Here is a 17,187-nt window from a genome sequence, read left to right as displayed (position 1 = left end):
GGTTGAGGTTGAGTTTGGAAGAGCCAGTTGCAGTTGCAGTGGTGTCGCTCTTAATGGTGGTAGCTCTGTTTTTTTCGGCAACTGGCAACATAATGAAAAGTGTCTGCAACTTGATTATGCAGCCTATGATCAATAACACTGATTTCACGGGCAGTCAGAAGCCAGCAGCAACAACAACAACAAAAACAACAGCGGCAGTAAAAGCAACCCGACACGATACGACAAAATCCGAACGCAATGTGGAACTCCCAGGCTGCTCAAGCATCTGCTGGACGGATGCTTGTTTCGGAATTGAGCACATCTCAGCTTTCATTGAAAATAAGTATAGTAAGAGACTGTATTATGGTCTTTGATTTTTCGGTACATTAATAAAATTAAATAATATTGCTCAATGGGCAGTGCGGACTTATCGTTGGGGTGTTTCAGTTGAGATATTAAATAATTTACAACAAGCCAAAAATTAATGCGTTAGTGTCTTTTAAAATGAAATTTGATTTATATTAAAAAAATATTTATTTACAATTTGGAAAAATTGAATAACAAATGTATACTTTAAGAAAAAACTCTGGAAAATAATAATATTCTCCCAAATTTTAGCCTGACTACCCTTAACCATAAAAAAACTTTTAACTCGATAACCACAACAACAGCAACGACATCGAGAAAAAAGTATCACATTTTACGCCCCACTAAATGCTATAATTATGAGCACTTCACCACTTGATACCTGTCGATTTTGGAGTTGTCTGTGTATGGATCTGAGTGCAGATTTCTGTCAGGATGGTCACATCGTGTGAGCGACATTGCGAGCCCAATGAGCTGTGAAAGTCAAGAAATGATGAGCAACATCCATGACCAAAAACCAAAGTGAAATCAATCACAAAACTGCAGGACAAGCTACAAAAAAACCAGAAAAAAATCAAAACAAAACAGAGTAAGACTGAAAACTTTTGTTTTGGGGGGCGTTGCAAGAAAGCCACAGAAATTTTGGGTACTGACTACGGACATCTTTCGCACAAACTGCAGATGGGGCGGTAAGGACGTTTCCCATATTGCGCCTTATATGGGGACGAGTGGTGAACGGCAACAACAACAACGACGGCGAAGACGACAAAAGGCAGCCTCTGAGCGTGGGAATTTGTTTTTGCACGTTTCTTTTTGTTGATGTTTTGGTTTTTTCTTGTTTTTTTTTTTGCGCAACGTCCAGGGCCTGGTCCAGGCCCATGTCGAGGTCGCATGGGGTCGTTCCATTGGTCGATTGGTCAGTCTGTCGGTCGTAGGTAATAATAAGATGTTTTGTTTCAATCACATCGTCCCACCATCGTATGCATATGGCTCATGGACGAAGGTGAAGGCGATCGTTGTGCCTTGGGTAGTTGGGATTCCTTTGGTTTTACCTTTACCTCTGCCTCTGCCTCTACCTCGGTCTTCCTTCTTCTCTTCATTGCTGTTGCTGCTCCTTTTTCAACACCGCCTGAACTTTTTTGCTGGTCTCTTGTATCTTTGGAATGGCGGCGTCCAAAAAGATCTTTATTGTAGGTTGCTCATGTTGTTCATGTGTTGGTAGTTGCTTTTATTGTTGTCGTCTTCATCTCTTTTGCCGTTGCCTTTTGTAGATGGTGTCATGATGCGAGAATATCCCAACTGTCTGCAATGTCCTCTAAGTAGGCAATTGAATATGCCGGCGTAAAGTGTACAATTAGTCGATGTACATATTTGTAGATATAATTGGAGCCCATATCGTTAAATTCGTTTCTCATTTGTTCATCTAATTAACACTAATCATGCACAAAGATTTGGTAAGCCAAATTTTAAATACTTTTTTTGAATTTAGACAAATTATGTTTATTCTAAGGACGGGCATAGAATTGACTGAGGATACAAAATTATGACTTGTGAGTGGATTAATCGGGAGGTTCTGCCAGCACAGCACATTGATCAGCTCCCCTATTCATTGAGATGAGTAATTGACTTGTGAGCAGGTCATAAAAAACTATGCTGGGATAATATCAGACGCCTGCGTCTGCGAAATGTTGTTGATTTTTTATCTGGTGTGCAGAACATAACAAGATCAAATTTGTTGCTGTTTTCTTTAGACTCTGTCTGTGTGTGGGAAAGAAAACGAATTCCTAAATGAGCCATCTACAACCGAATTAAGAGGCGTTAAACATAAGGATGAGCAAGGCAATTGGAATAAAAGATTTCCAGTAAAGATTGTTAGTTTTTAATATCTCTCTAAGGCGTTCTTATGTATAATATCAACTTGATTTGCTGTCACCCTTTTGACCTAGACAAACATCAGAAGAAAAAAACGTTTCAAATTGCTCACAGTTCACAAAAACGCTGTGAAGAACACCATATGCAAATATTAATTCACAGCAAGCCACATGACCGTGGTGAGGACACGGGTTTGGAATCAGTTGTTGTGGTTGTCGGGTAACCCTTTCGGCCACGTGCCCCACACTCCAAAAGTGCAACCCTTTCAATTCTGTACACTTGCACTCGTTCTGATTTGGAATACTTTTCTGATTCCGATTTTACACGCACTAATGATGCGGTATTATTTGCATATGCTGTTCCTGAACGTCCAGGAAAGGGTTAAAGGATGGTATGATAGTGCACTGGTGTGATGAAGAATGGAAACTTGTCGTGTCTGGCTGTTAATGAAGTGAAATATGTGCGACTGTTACAGATACAGATATAATTTATGCATGTTGTACAACTATTGACTTGTGCCGTTGTCATTGTCATGGGGACATTTAAGGTCCTTTAATGATAGTTCAGGCAAAGGGTTAGACCAACTTGCACTTTAATTTTGAGTGACATTTTTATAGTCTATAAACATTGGGGTGTTCTTCTATCCAGAAATAAAAGCGGAAATCTCTTTGTGGTTGTTATTCTTTGATCTCAGGTGCACATGCTGATTGTTGTGGATTGTGTTCTAAAATATCTGTCCTCAGATAGATTACTTTTAAACTATTCAGTTTTTTGGTTTTTAATTGTTGCAGTCTTTTTGGATGCGAGTTGGATAGGAAATAATATTGGATAGTTGAAAGAATAAATATAATAGCCAAAACTAACAAAAATAAAGATTTATTTATTTATAAAACAATATATTTAATATATAATAAAAATAGCTGTTTCTAATTTTTATGCCTGTAGCACATATTTTTGGTACCACCAAAGCGAGAAATAAAAATATTTGAAAATAATATCTAAAAATTGTAAATAACATCTACTTGTACTTGTACTCATTATTGCATTGTACAAAATGTTAAAAGTTTATGTTTATGTATTTTGAGTTTATTTTTCGGAGCAAAAAACAATTGAAAAATGTTACATTGTGTGTTTTATTTTCAAGTTTGCCCACATGTTCAATTTTCGAAAGCGTAAGAATTATTAAACCGAGACTAATAATTTTAAAATGGCCACAGATCAACCACGGGGTTTGCACAAAACATAAAACTGTTCACAGTATCATAAAAAAGAAAAAATAAAATTTTGCAATCATGAAGTGATATCGAATAGCCCGCCCGCCTAGAACAAATCGATTCCTTGCTATTAGGCGTCACACAGTCATTAAAAATTTTGACAGCTTTTGACAATTTATTGATGTTTCTTCAAAGCGCACGACAAATGACAACAACCACAAATCAGAGTATAACAAAAAAACTGTAAAAATAAATTTCGCCAGTTCGAAAATTTTGACCTGTACAAATTGCGGAAAGTGGACAAATGTTTGCCCGGCTGCAATTTTATCGAGTGGCAACGTATCAACCCTCGGGCGCGATAATTTGATTAATTGAAAGTCAGGCGACCTTTTTTTTACCCTGTAGCGCCCCTCTTCGGGGGTTGGTTCAACCGACGGCGTGATTCAATGATCGTTTGGTACATTGCTAAAGGGTCGGTTTCAAGTAGCTTTCTATTGTATTCACATTAACAGGTTTTGGTTAAACCACCCATTTTATGGCACTTTCCCCCATACCACCTTATCTCTTCTAGTTTTTTATACAAAAATTTAAATATCGCATTACATACAGACACTTGATTTTAAAGCCGACCACATTTAAATGTTTCACTTGTTGGGTGAACGATACGAGTATGTGGGTTGATTGATAGTCGTGTGGTTGTGCGGATTCAGTGGCCTATCGTTGGTCTCTCGACAATTTTGAAACATGTGTTTTTAGTATAAAATTTTAATCTGTTGTCTGTTCATTGATAGTATGATAAACTCCGTTCTGTTTGGAGTTTCATTTTCCAACGGTTTTCGACAGTTGTGTAATTGTTTTGCTTGAAGTAGTCACAAATTTGTGGTTGTCCCTCAGACGGTTATTTTAATGTTACTGTTGTAGCTTTTTATTAACAACTGTACTGTGCTAGAAACGTTTTCTAATTTAGGAAGATATTTCTACTATATACTTAAGCATGAAAGTATTTCAGCGTATGTTTTTACAGCACACATTGTAAATCTAATTACCTATTTGGTTTTGTAGTTATAATGAAGCTAAAATAATTCAGCTTAATTTATAATACAAAGTTATCCCATTACCCAATACTTAATATTGGCGCTTACGTAAATTAAAATGGGATTTCTGGAACTTTTGAGAGGAAATTGCATTGAAAACTGAATGTCAGGACACTCGACAGTGTCACCCAGAGATACACCCAAAATAGGTCCTAACAAATTTTACAATATTAATTATCTCACACTGTGGCTAAGTCCAGCGACAAGCCAAATGTTATACTTTCCCGAAATTGTGGCCTAAATTATTACTGCTGTCACGCCCACAAACATACACGCAAATTGATTTTGGCTCTTAAGTGGGCGGACCAACATACTATCACGTCATCACAGTTGTAAGAGAAGGTTATCGTCACAATTCATTCAAGTAGGTGCTACTGGATACTGCTGCCATTTACTTATATTTTCTCTATTCCCATAGGGTAGATGAATATTACAACTTAGTGCCTGTAAGAAATAGATGCAACACGCGGAGGAAGACAACTCTGACCCCATTAAGTATATATGTACGTGTGTATATTCTTGATCAATATCAACAGCAGAGATATTGATATATCCATGTCCGTATGTCTTTTGCTTGCTTTATATGGTTGACACACCCGCGTCCGTCCGTGCAATTAGAAAATCCAAAAGTAAGCTTACTTTCGAAACTAATGTCGCGATTTTTAGTCCATAATAATAAAAACACTAAATAACTAATGTATGTACTATTTCAGAATTGTAAAAGTTATTGAAGAACTATTTTTATATGGCAAAAACGACAGCTGCAGTCGGGTCTTAGTTGCCTTTGAATGTAGTAGTACATCGATATACCAAATAATTATTTGTTATATTATCACTGTTTATGGGTAGCGGGTAAGTAACATGACTGGCATGAGCATTTAGAATAATATATTTGCTTCTTTGAATCTTATAAAAAAAAAAAACAATAAAATTAAAATTATTATAACACCAAAGCAAAAGCAAAATATTGCGGTGTTTTTCTCAAAATATACCGACATTACAACAAAAATACTAAAAAATTACCAAATGGTAGATTTGGTATATCGATAAAGTGACACATTCAAAATATAGCATAGAAGGTACAATATACTAGATTATCAGTCAAAGCCTATTTCCACTGCATCAAAAAAACCTTTGTTTTTTCCGTTAAGGTCGAATGTTACGTTCGCCCCATGTAAAAACCCATAAGGAAAAAAAGATTGGTTCGAAACGTAAAAAACTGAGTGGCAGTGGAAATAGGCTATAACACCCCTAATAAGTAGCCGTTTTTGCCCATACAAAAGTATTTCTTTTATAACTTCGACAATTATTGTATGATGGCAACCAAATCATCAAAAATATGAAACAAACTTGATCTGCATGCAGACATAACAAATGTTGTCTAAAAAATTAGAGAGCTATCTACCCGGTATCCTAGAGTTAACTGGGAATTTCTTATTATGCCTTTTATTCAATTTCCAATTTCATGGCGAGCTTCCCTCCCCATTTCAAACTTCATTTACATATTTTTCGCCAATTATTTTTGCATATGCAAATCATTTTGCTGTCTTTTGTATTGAGTTCTAATACGATTTTGATATTTCGCGCCCATTTGTTCGATTCGACTTGCAATTTGCATTTTTTACGATTTGTTTTGCAAGGCCCGTCCCCTGGTTCCTCGTTCCCTTGGCATTGATCTCATAATCGACCTAGTACTTGTCTTTTCATTGGCGGCACTGGACAAAAACAAAAAGGGAAACGCAACAGCAGGCGCTGCACTAACCTGAATGATGTTATATAGTAAAATGGGACCTTTCATTTTTATGCGCTTTTTATGGATTGCCAATTTTTGATAGATGGTCCGTGAAAATCATAAATGGCGTCAAAGGCAAAAAACCCAAGGGTGTCATACTCATAAATTGTGAGGCACAAACAAATTGTTGCGGCTAGGTAAGTGTTATTTATTCAATATGTGCATTCTGCTTATTTGCATATTTGATAAATTTGTTTGCGTTTTTTCTTGTTTTGGGTGATTTTTTATGGAAAAATAATAAGCATTTTATTAGGGAGTTCTCGCAGAGGGATGCGATGCATAGAAAATTAATAAGACTTTGTTGTATATATGTATGAATACTGTATGCACATACAAACTAAAATGTCAGAGGGTGATGTAGAGTCATCACTCTGATTACCGCACCTACTGCTCATACATACATATGTATGTATGTATGTTTTACTGTACGTCTTTCAAATGCAAATCGCAGCCAGGACAAGACAACCCAGAGCTTAAGACAAAAAGTACTTCTGCTGCTGTTGCCTGCAGGCGCCCACTAATCCAATTGCCATATGGATCATTAAGCACTGATTGCGTTTATGGTACACACATCTACACACGCACATACGAATGTACATACATATGTGCGAAGCATACATACCCAGTAAGCGTAATATGCAAACTAATCGTAAACAGATGCAGACTAGCATCAATAAACATCTTGTTCGAGAATTTCGCATGAGCGTCTTTCGCGATGTTTCAGACAATGTTTTAGTTAACTGTGTATTTTATATACATAAGTATGTATGTGTGTATATGAAAGCATATGCAGATTAACCCACTGAGATGTGCAGGTCAGGGTTGCTATCATTACAGACATTTAACGCGCTGCGGCTGCAAAATGTTAATATTAAATTTATTTGGATACAAAGGTAAATTGATTTTACATGTTAAGTGCATTTAAGGTGAAAAAGTGTTGAGCTTAAATGAAATTTCAATTCACAAAGTCAAGCCGAAAACTTTTTGGCCAAGTGCAAACAACTTTCTCACTTTGTCAATCGCATTCGAATGAGAAGGACTCGAATTCAGATTTGCATTTGATGGGCCAGACGCGCACATGTTGCAAAAACAAAGTTTAGGGCAACTGCCACAACCACAGACACCCAAAAGGTACTGCAAGCACACACTCACACGCGGAGTGGAAAAAACAATTGCCAATTACGTTCGTTGTCAGCCGTTCTGTGGCTTGTTTACCGTCGCTGTCAACCATCAGCAGCGCCCTTCGCCCCTCCCTTCCATCATTGGTGTTACTGCTGCCGTTACTCTCACCCTAAGCCACCAGCATAACAACCGCACGACCCACAAACCAAAAACACGAAAACCCAAAAAACAAAAAAACGAAAACGACAGAAGGAAAACTATGAGGAAAATCACTTTTGCGCTCATAAATTTCAATAATAAAAATTTGAATGCAGTTGCAACGACACGAAACAAGCCACCAAACAGAACCGAAATGTAATAAAAATCTATCAAATGCATAAAGAAAAATGGCTCAAGGTGCGGGCTGCTGCTAACTTGCAACAATAACAACAGAATTCACAACCCTCAGTTAATTGAATTGGTTGCCAACCCTTTTATCTTTAGTAACCAATAGAAATTGCGGGGTTTTTTTTTTGCATATGGTGACCCCAGCTTTTTCTGGTGCACATGTAATAAATAAATCTTTTTTGATTATAATTTCTGTTATGAATTGTGCTCATACATATGTGCGAACTGTCCACGCAATTTTTTGAGGTCAATTAATGCAAGATCGAGCGAGGTTTACATTAATACGATTACCAGTGCATCAATTCAGTTACCACCGTTAAAAAAATTTATAAACCACATAATTTATTCTACTCTAATCTAATAGACTTTATCCATAAATTCCCGGATACTATTATGCTAATCCCTCCTTCAGATAATATATGAAATTCCCATGTTTAAAATATAAAAATTTTGAAGGCCTATGTCGAAACTTGTTAATTTTGTGTTTGTGCATTTTATAGAATATTATTTTTCAAAAAAATAATAACTGAAGCTATCGCAGAACAACATCTGTTATCCATTTATTGCACAAATAAGATTGAGTTCCTTCTATTTACTCGTATTTTTACAATGTATTTATATCTGAAATCAATCGCAAATTGTTGTCAAATCTTAATGGTTTACGAAGAAAAAAAATGGCTTACTATGGCAACTAACGTTGCCTCATGTATGTAGTTAATTTACTTTTTTATAGGCAAATAAATTATACTCTAATATGGTTGACAAAGCATCAATTTTTATAGAAAAACAATCTTATTGCTTACCAAACAATCGTATTGGAAGATTTCAATTGTCAGTTGGACAGCATAGATCACATGTTCCAATTGGATATATGTAAAACTACAGAATTTACAAGAAAAAACAACCACGAAGCGTTCATGTTAATGAAAAATCTAAAAGTTTATTCTGGTTGTTGTTATTGTAGAATCAGAATCAGCAGCAGATCAGTTGCTGTTTACTTCTTGGCCTTCTTGGCATCGGCCTTGTTGCCCTCCTCGCTCTCAGCTGCTTCCTTGGCCTTCTTAGCGCGAATGCCAACCAAACGAGCATCAGTACGTGCCTGGAAAGAATTCAAGTACAAAAGAATCAATCATAGTGGTTGAGATTACTAATTATCAATTTGACATACCTTGCGCAGAGTAGCGAAAGCCTTGAACTTCTTCTCGTCCTTTGTAACTTCACGGAACTCAACAACGGTCTGCTCCTTCTTGAGTGGCATAACTGGACCCTTAAGCTGTGTGGCCAGCTTGCACTCCTCAACAGTAGATTCACCCTTGCGGATCTTCTTCTCATTGATGGGGAACAGGATCAGTTTGCTTCTGTATTCCTTAAGGCGCTGAATGTTGCGCTGACGAGACTCCAGGGACTTGTTCTTGCGACGACGATCGACAGCAATGCCAATGGTCTTGGCGAAGCCGTAGCTCAGACCAGCACCCTATTCACAAAATATAAAAAACACATATTAAATAGATATTCAATCGTAAACCACAAAAAGAACGCACCTTCAATTCCTCGATGGTGAAACCGCGGCCAGCACGCAATTTTGTGTGGTAGCGGATGGTGGGGCAACGGACCACGGGGCGCAGAGGGCCGCTAGCGGGGCGGGGAAAGACAGCCTTAGCCTTCTTGACGCGGTTCTCGTGTCTGCGGACCTTACGCGCCGGCTGGTTGAACCAGGTGCGCACATGACGCTGCCACCACTTGTGGTAATGCTGGTTTGGAATCATATTGTTACCCTTACCCATCTTGGCGGTTTAGATTAGCTGCAGATGACAAAAACACACATATATTAGCATACATTTTTTTGTATTTGGATTATAACCAAGCAGTGGGAAGCGTACACCACGTGGCTGGCGTTTATTTTCATGTTTTCAACGCTATGCTGCCATAATTCCGCTTATATTTTCGTGTTAATTCACAGCCGGCAGCAATCTACATTTTTTAAGCGATCATTCGGTTTATTTTGTGTGCCATTTTCGCCTAGATTTATAAATTTTTGTGCTACACAAAAATAAACGCACCTTTTGCTACCCAACAACGAATCAAAAAGGAAATCGCAGCCAACTTCACGTTGTGGGCATGCAGTAATACAACTAAAAAATCCCTCCGCAAATTTCCCATGGCGCTACCGTACAAATTTCCCCAGCTATCGATTGGTGATGCAATCAGTGTTAGCAATAATTCCACAAAATTTTCAATTTTTGGCAGCAGAACGCACCGTATTCCTGCAACGCACACTAAATATTATTTGGGTGTCGATAAAAAATAAGTAATTTGTGAAGTGACGAGTATTAATTGCATTTATTACGAGCATTGCCTTATCGATTGATTACGCTGTCGCGTGGCAACTCTAAACTGTACTTTCTGATACAGATAAAAAAAACTATTGACTATTGAACTGACTATCTATAATCGAGAAATTGCGCGCTTATTTTTTGGTGGCATCGGTAATCAGATATCAATCAGACAACAAAATCAAATCAACAAATATGAACGACGAAGTGGCCACATCTCCAATGGTTGTTGAAGCCAAATACGAGGATGTCTCGCAGCTCAATTTCTCCAAGCTCTATTCACCGAAAATGAAAAGCGTCTATTGGCGCTATTTCGGTTTTCCATCGAACGATAATGACGAGGTAATTACCAAGCAGAATGTCGTGTGCATCAAATGCCACAAGGTGCTTACCAATCATGGCAACACGACCAATTTGCGTGCCCATTTGCAACATCGGCACAAGGATCTGTTCAAGGCTCTGTGCCAAGAGAATGACATTCAAGTGCCACCTCGCAAGACGCCACGCAATCTAACGCATCCGCCGCTATCCAAGCGCAATGTTTCGTCGCGACGCGTCAAACTGGAGTTCATCAACAATCGCAACCATCACGAGCAAGAAGAGGACGAGGACATGGATGAGGCGGCCGCAGCAGCCGCAGCAATGCAAGCCGAAGATGACGCAGCATCACAGACAATGCTCTATGAAACCATGGTGCCGTTGACCTATGACGACGCCGACAATCTTGTGGAGGAGGAGGAACGCACTATTAGTATTGAGCCGCGTGAACTGAAGTACGCTCGCAAACGCAAAAGTACAGCTGCCACCGGCACAATGCATTTCACTCGCAACATCAAACATGAGGAGGGAACCGGAGTCACAGGTCAGCCTCGCAACAACTATATCACCAACTTGCCAGAGGCATTGGCTGACATTGTGGTGCGAGATCTACGCAACGTGGAGACACTTTACGATCTGGGTATCAGTGAGTTTATTCGCCTTGCCATGGGCAACTTGGCATCTCTGCCTATGCCCCAAAAGATTGATTCGCTCATCACAGAGCAACATGCATCGAAATTTATGGAGATTGGCGACTTCACGCGTGAGTTTACCGCCGATAAACCCTATTCGCTGGCCTTTGAGCAGTGGATGAATGTGGAGCAGCGTCGCTTCTTGAGCATCCATCATCACTACTTGAGCGAGGAGACGCAAAGCGTACGTAGTGTGTTGTATGCCACCATTGAGTACACGGATTACGTGTCGTTCGATGATCTGCTCGCTGATTTCTACTTGCCCAACTGTACGCTGGCCATTGTTAACTACGACGACGAGGAGGACTTGTTGCAGACCTATCTGAAGGAGAAGAGTAAGTAGAGAAAACACTAATCGTTGACAGCTAATCTAATCTCTTGACCTTTCCAACAGGCATACCCGTTGTGTTGTGCTATGTTTCGGTGATTGACAAGTGCTTGCGTCGCGTCTTTGAGTTGGAGGACGTAGCCAGCTCCTTGGAGCAGGTCAAGGACATCATTCAGCGTCACTCAGCTGAGATTAGCTCTAAAGTGTCGGAGCTGCCTGCATATAATGAGCACTTCCCTTGGACTCTTTACGAGTTGCTGAAATTCTTTGCCGAGTCGATTTCATGGTCCGAAGACATGGATCAATTGGTCATCACAGCCAAGACTGTGACCGAAGCACTCAGTGCTCTAGTGGTAAGTCCATATAGGAAACTCATCCACCTATTTCTAACTACAACTTATCTATAGATTGCTTTGGATACACTGCGTGGCGAAGACATGCCTTTGTGCAGTATGTTGTCGCCGATTACTTCTAAGATACTGATCAAGAAACTGGGCATTGCCGAGCAGGACGATCCGTTGATGATGAACATTAAGCGTACCATTGCCAATGTGCTCCAGAATCATATCATTGCGAATGATACGTTGACCAGCGCTGCTCTGCTCGATCCGCGTTTCCATCGCCTCACAACCATCGACAACTTTGACAGCTGTGTTCGCATGTTGACACAGAAATACAATAAAACATTTGGCGGAGGCGTCTCCTCGGGCGGCACTGACAGCCAAAGCGGCGATTCCGCTGAGGTGGCGGCTACTGCATCCGTTAGCAGCACGCCAACCGTGACTATTAAAACTGAACCAAATGTCAAGTCTGGCACTAGCGCTGCCACAGGGAGTATTGGCCACAGTGTCAAAAAGTCAAGTGAGTTTTATAATCTTCTTAAATTCATGTATAAATTTATTGATTAATTACTGACTGGAGCAATGAATTTTAAATGTTTTTATTTCTACCATACTTGACGGACTTATTTCTACCATACTACGTTCTTCTCCGTTGAGTTAGTAGATGAACCAGTTTGAGCTATCAAACATATTTTAAAATAGTTAAGCTTTCATGAGAACTTTATATTATGGTACTAATTGACTTCCATTAATTTTAGAACTCGAACTACTGTTTGACGTCACTGAAATACCAAGTCCACCAAAACGGGATGCAGACAGCACCGTGGAAACTGATCTCAAGCGGTATCGCAACGAAGTCATTGTGCAATTGGACGAATCGCCCATTGAATGGTGGAACAAGATGGGCCATATCTATGGCACACTCCGTGACTTGGCCACACTCTATCAGGGTGTGCCCGGCGTGGTCAATTTGAATTTCAAGAAGGTACTACGGGAGCAGATCTATGATTATAATAAGCGTTTCATGCTGACTGGCAGCCAAAATCAAGTAGATGCGATATTGTTCTTGAATCGCAACAGCAGCTTAAAGGACACTATCTATGTTTAATAGCTCTTATCGACGTTTTATCATATATGCATATACATATGTAATAATATAATAATAATCTGTAATTAAACTACACATACGATAACATTTGTTGACTTTTGTGTTACTTCAAGCAGAGGGCAATTTATCAAATGCAATAAAGCGGGGAAATATTGACATAGTTGTTATCGTGATAATCGGTTACAACTCTGCGTAGATGTTAGTATTGGAAAATACTGAAAAGTGCGATATTTTTTACCACTGATAACTGGTGGCCTTGCCAGACAGTTCAAATTTCCCCTTATCAAGAGATAGTCTCATACAAAAACGAAAAATTAACAAATAATATTAATTTGCTTTTGCTAGTTTAGAAATTTCGCATTGTGTATGAGTTGTTGTGAAACAAGCAATAACAACATGTATGTAAGGTGCTTGAAAAAAGTGTGTAGGGGTATGCACAGTTCCATATAAGGGCCACACAGACGACCGCAAACCTAGCAAAAAAATACAACAAAAAAATCAACCTACAATAACGGGGCGGCGGCAACAACAATAAAGACAACGAAAACAACAACAAAGCGACACAACAACGAAGTTGCCTCTGCTTTGCTTTGCTGCAGCTTTGCGGCTTGCCTTGTGACGAAAGCAAAATCTGAAGTGTTTCTTCATCGCAAAAAGTAAAATCCAAAAAACCAAAAATAACGTGATGTGCCGCCCTGACCTACGACGTTTTTGTGAAGAGTGGCGAATCTGGATACGTCCATTGCTGATAATCACATACGTTGTATTTGCGATCATCGTTGTTCCGTTACTAATTGTGAACTCCGTGAAGGATGGATTCAAACGCAATGATCAGCTCATACTCATTGGCGGCCTGTTCGTGCTCTCTGCCGTGCCCATTTCCATTTGGCACATCATACAACACGTCATCCACTTCACAAAGCCCATATTGCAGAAGCACATCATACGCATCTTGTGGATGGTGCCCATCTATGCTTTGAATGCGGTAAGTAGATAAACTGATTGGCTAATGAGTATAATCTAATCTGTGATCTTTTAGTGGATCGGCTTGTTCTTTCCCAAGCATTCAATCTACGTGGACTCCTTGCGCGAATGCTATGAAGCGTATGTGATCTACAACTTTATGGTTTACTTACTGCACTATTTGAATCTCAACATGGATCTGGAGGCCACCATGCTGTACAAGCCTCAGGTGTATCATTTCTTTCCGCTCTGCTGTATTCGTCCCTGGGTCATGGGTCGCGAGTTCATCCACAATTGCAAGCACGGAATTCTACAGTACACTGTAGTGCGACCTATCACCGCATTTATCTCAGTGTAAGTTGTAGAGTAAATTAAAAGGTCAATAAGGCCTCGCACCTCTTAGATTCTGATTTCATTCAATTGATTTTAATAGGCATGACACATTTGCTTCATTGTCATTGCCTGCTCAGTTGCGCTGAGCTGTAAATACGCTGCAAATTTCAGAATTCGCACTAAAAACAGTAAAGTTTAGCCTGCACACCAGCTTTGCAAAATCTTTATGAAACAACTCTACACATGTTGCCCGGCAGATAAAAAGCAGACACAGACAATCTTAATAATTTATTTACATTATACATTTATTTACTTATACAGAATATGTGAACTGTGCGACGTGTATGGCGAGGGCGAATTCGCTGGCAATGTTGCCTTCCCCTATATTGTGGTCATTAACAACATTTCGCAGTTTGTGGCCATGTATTGCCTGGTGCTCTTCTATCGTGCCAACAAGGAGGACTTGAAACCCATGAAACCCATTCCCAAATTCCTGTGCATTAAGGCTGTGGTGTTCTTCTCATTTTTGTATGTTAACTTTTTCATCCGTATATATAAATGCGTGATATACAACTTTTTTAATTTTAATTTGCAGCCAAGGTGTCCTTCTAAATGTACTCGTTTATTATGGCCTGATTAAGGATATCTTTGGCTCAGATGTGGGCGATGCAAATCTGGCATCCATGTTGCAAGTGAGTCGACAATGAAGTAGTTTGTGATAAATTGTATTAATCGTCCTCGCACTTTCAGAACTTTCTCATTTGCATTGAGATGTTTATTGCAGCCATTGCGCACATTTACAGCTTCCCGCACCATCCATTCCATATTAACTCGCCCCAGTATTGGAATAATCCCAATCACAGCTGGTGCCGCGCTTTTCTCTCAATGATGGACATTTCTGACATGCAGGAGGATGTCACCGAGCATCTGGGCGTAGTCAGCAGTTCGATCAGTCGTCGTTTTCAGGGTCGTAGCACATATCAGCCGCTTGCACGCGGACCACGGCGATCGAGCAGTGAGTCAGAGTACTTAATAGGCAAGCGACAGGATGAGTCGTTGGCGGGGGGCAGCTCAACGCAAGCAGGTAACCGTAATGTGACGTATGGCGCCACCACAAGCCGTCATTTAATAGTGCCCGTCAATGTGGGCCAGTTAGGTACACTAACTGAACACGAAACTCATTCCCCGTCTCAATTTCCCATAGCAGGCGCCGCGGCTGCTGGTGATAATAGCAATAGCAACAATTACCAACAACAACAACTGCACTTGCCGGGCTCCAATATGAAACAGTCGTCGACGCGCCAACGCGAAACACATCTGCATCTCCGTGAACGTGATCAGCAGCACTTTGTGGGCGGTGTTGGTGCGCCCCAGGCAGGCGGCGTCAGCAATTTTCCGCAGGCACGAACTGGTGCCTCGGCTGCCGCGCCCATTCCCGAGTCCAACGATGATTATGCACTGCTGCTGGGCACGGGTAGATGACAACGTTATCAGCAACAGAACCAGCACATTGATGCGCTCGAGGATGGGGGGGACGATGTAGAAGTTAGTCAACATTTTAATGCTTCCTCGCTGAGTGCATCGTTGTCCGTTTCGTTTGGTATGTCGAGCAGTTTAAAGTTTAGCGCAACATGCAGCAATCAAACTGCATCGGAATGGTCGAATTCAACGGGCGGGGATGATGACAACGATAACGACAACGATGACAATATAGATGACGATGACGACGACGATGATGGTCAAGACGTTGACGATGACGATGTCTCGAATGCGGACAATATTGAGCAGATGCCAGTTATAGTTGTTGCATCCACTACGCGACGTCGTCGCGATAGAGAGTACATCACCTAGATCAATGCAAGATAATGATGCAACGATATTTATTTATGATTTCTCTCCAATTTATACTTATCAAAATTAGCGAAGCATTAATTCCTTTCACTTTTTGTTTCTTTTCCGCTTTTATAAGCAATATTATTAGTGTCAAATACTCACATACATATTAACAACCGACTGTTCATTTGGCAACCCAATCAAATTGGGAGTTTTCAAATTGCGTGGCCTTAGTTTTGGATGCGAAAGCAAACAACTGATTTAGAAATATACACACCATATATACATGTATACATGTGTATATATGATCTATTTGTACCCTAGCTGCATATGTGAAAATTTTACACGCGCATCACATGCCTATATGTAATTCCAAAGAATCTTCATTATATGTATGCAATATATATCGAAACGAGGGGCTGCAAAACATTTTTTATAGTTATGTAGAATATGCTCTGTTTTTTACTACGAAATTCTTAGACAATTAGAAGTTCATACTTATACAAATACCCAGAAAACCCATATGCAACATGCAGTTAGATACATATGATAGTAAATGTTTGATCTATGGACGTCAGTAGTTGGTGTCTCTATTAGCCTAGTTGTATATCATGTTCAGTGCGCCGTATTCGGTACTCCGTACTTTGTTTGTCTGTTGCATAATAGAACAATTTGATACACTTAAAGCAAACGAATGTGAATTATGTGACTGCCGGTCAGAAAAGGGCGTAATTTCTCTTGAAACATACTTATATACTGTAAAAATAATGTAATTCTCAATAATATAATTATGCAAAACCAATTGAAATTATGTTTTTATATTTTGGTTTCTAATTTTAAATTGGCTGATTCATTTAATCGAATATTTTTTTACACTAGCTCATTTATGCAAAACAATATAATAATAATTTGTTTTATTTTTAATATGCTTATTTATCACTTATTTTGAAAATACCCCTAAGTAATCAAAAAGTGATTGAGTCTGTTTGATTTTAGTAGTCGTCAAGAACGATTATCATGCCTTTATTTTTTTCAAGATGAAAGTTTTAAAAATATATTCAGAATGTTTCTTCATTGGCTTAATCAAAGTATGAAAATAATTGCTAAATTTA

At 39.4% G+C, this 17,187-nt stretch overlaps 3 protein-coding genes across 3 annotated transcripts; 2 read left to right on the top strand and 1 right to left on the bottom strand.

The window, feature by feature from the left end:
- Nucleotides 1–8,740: 8,740 nt before the first annotated feature.
- LOC117564167 (60S ribosomal protein L13) lies at nt 8,741–9,974 on the bottom strand. Its single transcript, XM_034242834.2, has 4 exons — nt 9,887–9,974; nt 9,368–9,628; nt 8,995–9,300; nt 8,741–8,925 (listed from the first exon to the last, which is right to left on the bottom strand). The coding sequence occupies exons 2-4, from the start codon at nt 9,608–9,610 to the stop codon at nt 8,821–8,823; spliced, it is 654 nt and encodes a 217-aa protein (XP_034098725.1). The 5' UTR covers nt 9,611–9,628; nt 9,887–9,974; the 3' UTR covers nt 8,741–8,820.
- A 53-nt stretch (nt 9,975–10,027) lies between these two features.
- LOC117564166 (uncharacterized) lies at nt 10,028–13,021 on the top strand. The gene is made up of 4 exons (XM_034242833.2): nt 10,028–11,504; nt 11,564–11,850; nt 11,905–12,358; nt 12,597–13,021. The coding sequence occupies exons 1-4, from the start codon at nt 10,355–10,357 to the stop codon at nt 12,944–12,946; spliced, it is 2,241 nt and encodes a 746-aa protein (XP_034098724.1). The 5' UTR covers nt 10,028–10,354; the 3' UTR covers nt 12,947–13,021.
- Nucleotides 13,022–13,206: 185 nt separating this feature from the next.
- Nucleotides 13,207–16,877, top strand: LOC117566245 (transmembrane protein 184C). Its single transcript, XM_034245797.2, has 6 exons — nt 13,207–13,931; nt 13,986–14,263; nt 14,564–14,770; nt 14,838–14,934; nt 14,993–15,326; nt 15,447–16,877. Exons 1-6 carry the CDS (start codon nt 13,632–13,634, stop codon nt 15,722–15,724), a joined length of 1,494 nt encoding a protein of 497 aa, XP_034101688.1. The 5' UTR covers nt 13,207–13,631; the 3' UTR covers nt 15,725–16,877.
- Nucleotides 16,878–17,187: the final 310 nt, after the last annotated feature.

The sequence above is a fragment of the Drosophila albomicans genome, chromosome 2L (genome assembly GCF_009650485.2).
Source record: "Drosophila albomicans strain 15112-1751.03 chromosome 2L, ASM965048v2, whole genome shotgun sequence".
Taxonomy (NCBI): Eukaryota; Metazoa; Arthropoda; class Insecta; order Diptera; family Drosophilidae; genus Drosophila; species Drosophila albomicans.
The sequence above is the reverse complement of the archived record's forward strand: the minus strand, read 5'-3'. Positions and strand labels throughout refer to the sequence as shown.

Bases quoted from the DNA above. Each gene is read 5' to 3' on its own strand.
- LOC117564167 (XM_034242834.2), bottom strand. From the start codon at position 9,610: ATGGGTAAGGGTAACAATATGATTCCAAACCAGCATTACCACAAGTGG. The intron at 9,301-9,367 runs GTGCGTTCTTTT...TTTTGTGAATAG, and splicing joins TCACCATCGAGGAATTGAAG to GGTGCTGGTCTGAGCTACGG. The intron at 8,926-8,994 runs GTATGTCAAATT...AATTCTTTCCAG, and splicing joins CTTTCGCTACTCTGCGCAAG to GCACGTACTGATGCTCGTTT.
- LOC117564166 (XM_034242833.2), top strand. From the start codon at position 10,355: ATGAACGACGAAGTGGCCACATCTCCAATGGTTGTTGAAGCCAAATAC. The intron at 11,505-11,563 runs GTAAGTAGAGAA...CCTTTCCAACAG, and splicing joins GACCTATCTGAAGGAGAAGA to GCATACCCGTTGTGTTGTGC. The intron at 12,359-12,596 runs GTGAGTTTTATA...CATTAATTTTAG, and splicing joins CCACAGTGTCAAAAAGTCAA to AACTCGAACTACTGTTTGAC.
- LOC117566245 (XM_034245797.2), top strand. From the start codon at position 13,632: ATGTGCCGCCCTGACCTACGACGTTTTTGTGAAGAGTGGCGAATCTGG. The intron at 13,932-13,985 runs GTAAGTAGATAA...GTGATCTTTTAG, and splicing joins CCATCTATGCTTTGAATGCG to TGGATCGGCTTGTTCTTTCC. The intron at 15,327-15,446 runs GTAACCGTAATG...AATTTCCCATAG, and splicing joins GGGCAGCTCAACGCAAGCAG to CAGGCGCCGCGGCTGCTGGT.